Source organism: Protomyctophum bolini, assembly GCF_963924005.1.
Source record: "Protomyctophum bolini genome assembly, chromosome: 11".
Taxonomy (NCBI): domain Eukaryota; kingdom Metazoa; phylum Chordata; class Actinopteri; order Myctophiformes; family Myctophidae; genus Protomyctophum; species Protomyctophum bolini.
Genome location: NC_137872.1, coordinates 2,596,647 through 2,601,646, shown reverse-complemented (window position 1 = coordinate 2,601,646; position 5,000 = coordinate 2,596,647). Strand labels below are relative to the sequence as shown.

Here is a 5,000-nt window from a genome sequence, read left to right as displayed (position 1 = left end):
GGTCATTGATAGGCTCTTTGAATGTATTTTTCCCATAGCCTGTATCTGCTTAAGCTTAATAATAAAATAAATTAAAAAAAATGCAACGTGTTGTAAGCTTGTAGATTGTCTACTTCTATAGAAGACATGCTGACTTCTATGGAATACAAATGACTGAAATCAGTCGTGGCGACTGAGACCGTTGGGCCTGTTTGTTTATATCATCTTTTTGACCTACATTTAAAACAATCAACAGCCAATGAAAGGGCTCCACCGGAGCCCATTTCAGGGCTTCAAACCCAGTATACCGGAACGCAGTCCAGCTTCCCTGAGGGCCAAGGGGCCCCCTGTGAGCACAGTTCCCCCCTGTGGGCCAAGGGCCCCCTGTGGGCACAGCGGCCCCTGAGGGCCAAGGGGCCCCCTGTGGGCACAGCGGCCCCTGAGGGCCAAGGGGCCCCCTGTGGGCACAGCGGCCCCTGAGGGCCAAGGGGCCCCCTGTGGGCACAGCGGCCCCTGAGGGCCCAGGTACCCCCCTGTGGGCACAGTGGCCCCCTGTGGGCACGGCGGCCCAAAGCACCGGCCCAATTATATGGCTATAATCTGGGCCTGCATGCATGAGAACTTTAATCCAAAACGTACCGTTGTTGGAGCGCAGGGCCCGGGCCGAGATGCCGTTGGTCCCGATGGGGTGGTGGTGACCGTCGGTACCGTCCGGCTGCTTCATCAACTCCGTCAGAGTTCTGCAGAGAGAAGGTTCAGGTTCAGGTTTATTTGTCATGTGTATACAGTAGATACAGAGTATTAATACAGCACTCTCAGTCTTAATCAATCTAGTCTTGAGAGTGCTGTATTAATACTAGTTATATATTATATATACATATGTAATAAACAGGTGGCTCTCAGCATATAGAGCTGATATAGAGCATATAGAGAGTATCTATTATGTATGTCTATTATGTTATACTAGTATATATTGTGTATTAGTCAATAAACAAACATCTATAGTGCAAGAAAAAGACAAAAATAAATAAAAGCTATAGCTAAACAAATAGGCTTTTTGAAAAGCATTATGGAGAAAATGAACGGAGAATCATTTCCTGGGCCACTCGTCGTTCTGAAAGGGGGAGGGACTGCGACGCTCTATACGGGTGGCTCACAGACATGGGACCTTCGTCAGTGCTCTACGCGTGGCTCACAGACAAACAGGTGGCTCTCAGCATATAGAGCTCCAAATCAACTGACCTTCGAAGGTCAGTGCTCTCCGCTTGGCTCACAGACAAACAGGTGGCTCTCAGCATATAGAGCTCCAAATCAACTGACCTTCGAAGGTCAGTGCTCTCCGCTTGGCTCACAGACAAACAGGTGGCTCTCAGCATATAGAGCTCCAAATCAACTGACCTTCGAAGGTCAGTGCTCTCCGCTTGGCTCACAGACAAACAGGTGGCTCTCAGCGTAATCACCAAATCAACCAAATCACCAAATCACCAAATCTCACCAAATCAACTGGGCTCAGGTTCTGGGAGTTAAACCACTCGATGACGTCACCAGCTGGACGTGAACAGCAGCAATCACAGATATATATATATATATATATATATATATATATATATATATATATTGCAGCCTGCGGTGGAGCAGCGGTGCATGTTGTGGCCACCGGTGCATGGCCACCGTTGTTACAGTTTAAGTATGCGTTATTACTGTAGTGTCCCCTGAGGGGAGGTTTGTCCTCTGAGTTCAACCTGTTCATCAGCGCTTAGAATCAATGCACAGCCACAGAGCAGCAGACTGGGGACCGACTACAGTTGATGGCCAGTTCTTTAGAAGCACAAATGGCAATAATACTGTAGAAACTGTAGAGTACCAGTACAGTACTATACTGTACAGAAATAACTCCTGCGGGACATTCTTGATGAGAGGGCAACGTTGCACATAAGTCATTCATCCATGAAGTCATATACTGTACATCTGGAGTAGTCAAATGAAGTGTTGTTTTCGTCGACTAAAACTAAAACGAAAAATGTTCGTCCACTACCTTTTTCCACTGACACTAAATGAAAACTAAGCTATGATGACTAAAACTAAGACTAAATTTCGTCAACAAATAAAAACTAGACTAAAATGTTAGGAAGGGACTAGTGGACAAGAGATCCAGTATAAGTCATTTTACACTTGGTTGCGTGCTGAAAATACGACGCGACACATTGTGAGCTTGTAGATCGGCTATTTTCACCAAGTGTCAAAACAGTCATTACAACGGCATCAAGGCGACTAAATCAACTGTAGATTTAGTCGACTAAAATCTTAAGATATTTAGTCGACTAAAACTAGACTAAACACTAAGACATTCCAGGTGACTAAAATGTGACTAAACTAAATGATAAGTATTCAATAGACTATGAATAAAACTAAAATCCAAATTTGCTGCCAAAAACAACACTGGTCAAATGTCCATGACCTGCTGACCGGCTCCATGGGGGAACAAACGACTCTTTCTCTCATCCTGTTTCTAATGGACTCTTTGCCAAAGCATCAATTGTCTCTCTCTCTCTCTCTGTCCCATGCTAGGTGTCTTTGAACTGCTTCTGAGGCTGCCACTAAAATTGGAACAGCGGTCAGGAGAGAATGTGTTTACAAAAGAGAATTATAAAAAAAACTCCACGAACACACGCACAATGCAGACTGACAAACACACAAAACAAAAACACAAATTGCCCAACTAGTGGAGTGGAGCCACTAACAGATCCCTGCAGCGCTTCCATTCCTCTATTTCTACTGGAGTGGAGCTACAGAGTTGTCATGACATACTGTTACACTGGCCAAAGTACATGGAAATGCACCGCTCCAGGAAATGGGGGACTGCCCTTAACCCATTCTGACCTGAGATCAGATTCTAAAAAGCTCTTCTGCATCCTGACAAGTTTTCTGAAAAAGCTACGTTTCTGTGTCAGTCAGTCAGTCTACGACCTTCATCAGGACAGACAGACAATCGATTGACTGAGATCGTCTGTCCTGATGAAGGTCGAATCGACCCAAACGTTGAATAAAGAGCAACATTTTTGGCAAGTTTTCTGCCAGTGTGCGGGAGACCCTTCTTTTGTTTTTTTTTTCAAAGATAACCTTTTTAAGTATGCTTCATCGCCCTACGCACCTGTCACTATAGCCTTCTGAGGTGTGCATCAGCCTTTTGCTAAAAAAGATGACCTGTGCTACCCGTCAAGCCCTTCTAAGAAACTCAGGGCTGTATTTTGCGTGTCTTAAGTACCAGGTCTTATTACCTAACTTGAGTAAACTAAACACCTGGAGGCGTGATCAATGCTCTTTGGCCACTCAGAATAGCCAAATGGCATTGATCACGCCTCCAGGTCTTTAGTTTACTCAAGTTAGGGAATAAGACCTGGTACTTAAGACACGCAAAATACAGCCCTCAATGTACAAAGTCATGTGTCGACTAGAGGAGTCTGACATCTGTGTCATCAGGTTGTTAACTGTACCATGGAGGCTGTTTTTCACGGCCATGAGCAGAACAGTCTGACTGTCGTGGTGGTTGTTAGCAGACAGGCAGCAGCAGCAGCAGCAGCAGCCTGGCATCTTTACAGATTACACTGCAGCCTAAAGCATCTACTGATAAAGATCACGGTGGTGTAAAGCAACAAAACCTGCCTCGATAAATACTAGTAAACAAGACGTGTGGCTTCCCCCGTGCAATCCAAAAGACTTTAAAAAGAAAGTTGGCTAACAAGTGAGTGTCATTATCAAGTTGCTATCTGGCCTGAATCCACGACAACAAGCTTACGTCATCCAATGTCAATTTATTAAAACATGTCTTGTATAGCGGGAGAAAGTGCTCTATATGCACACACAGCATTTTGGAAAGAACTTGGACCCCTTCCCTACCTCCTTCACAGTTGTTACCCGATGATACTAACCAGTAAGACACGCAAACGCGGGAAGCGAACGCAGCTCGTACATATTTAAGTTAAGTTATTTTTAAGTTACGTTTTTAACTCAGCCATAACCATTATCAGGAGTCCCCAAAGCAACTCCATATATGGGCACAAGTTGGACCACGCCATCACACTCATGTCACCATGACTCAGCCATAACCATATAAGGAGTCCCCAAAGCAGCTCCATATATGGGCACAAAAGTGTGACACACGGACACACAGACAGACAGACAGACAGACAGACAGACATGATCTGCTAGGTCTCATAGTAAGTGCTCACTGAGTTCGCAATCACTGCGTTTGCAGTGAAGGCTCTGTTCCATTCTGTTTTATTTGTATTATATAATCCCCATCGAGGGATCTTAGATCACTTCATAATATAAGAACTGGGTTTGAAAAGCGCGGCGGACATACTATATGGACATGAAGAATCAACATGTGAGACAATGATAATGCTACACAATTAGTTACATTTTCTCCGTATCAAATATGAGTGACTGACTGCAGTCGCACAAACGACACAGAGACAGACACCTCCTCCCCGACAATAACGCCCGAGACAGCGTGTTTATTTTTGGACCACAAACGAGACCATTCTAAGATGACCTATAATGTTGTTCTCCATAAGATAGATGACTTCCGTATAAACCAGGGGATGAGCAGAGCGGAGTGACAGGACGACGCGTGGCACTCTATATCGACAGGATATATACTGACAAAGGGCACGCAAGGACATCAAGGACATCCCTCCATCCATCCATCCATTAATGAATGTATTATTCAAGCTGCCACTGGTGTTTCGCAATGAAAACCTATGAGCTGATTGAGCTCCCATACTGAAAGGGGTGTGCAGATAATTGTGGACACACACACACACACACCCTCTCTGCCCCTCCTCTCCCTCCCCCTCTCTCCCTCCTCTCTCTCTCTCTCTCTCTCTCCCCCTCCCTCTCTCTCCCCCCCTCTCTCTCTCTCCCCCCTCCCTCTCTCTCCATCCCTCTCTCTCTCTCTCCCCCCTCTCCCTCCCCCCCTCTCTCCCCCTCTCTCTCTCTCCCTCCCTCTCCTCTCCCTC

The 5,000-nt window shown here is 45.5% G+C and overlaps 1 protein-coding gene across 1 annotated transcript in view; it reads right to left on the bottom strand.

Annotated features, from left to right (window-relative positions):
• The window catches only part of LOC308324410 (uncharacterized protein), a gene marked incomplete at both ends in the record, with an annotated part of 197,602 nt that overhangs the window by 109,562 nt on the left and 83,040 nt on the right, over positions 1-5,000 (bottom strand). Inside the window, one exon of the mRNA XM_080776456.1 lies at positions 619-719. Within this exon, the coding sequence (XP_080632582.1) occupies positions 619-719 (101 nt within the window). The remainder of the gene's footprint in view (positions 1-618; positions 720-5,000) is intronic.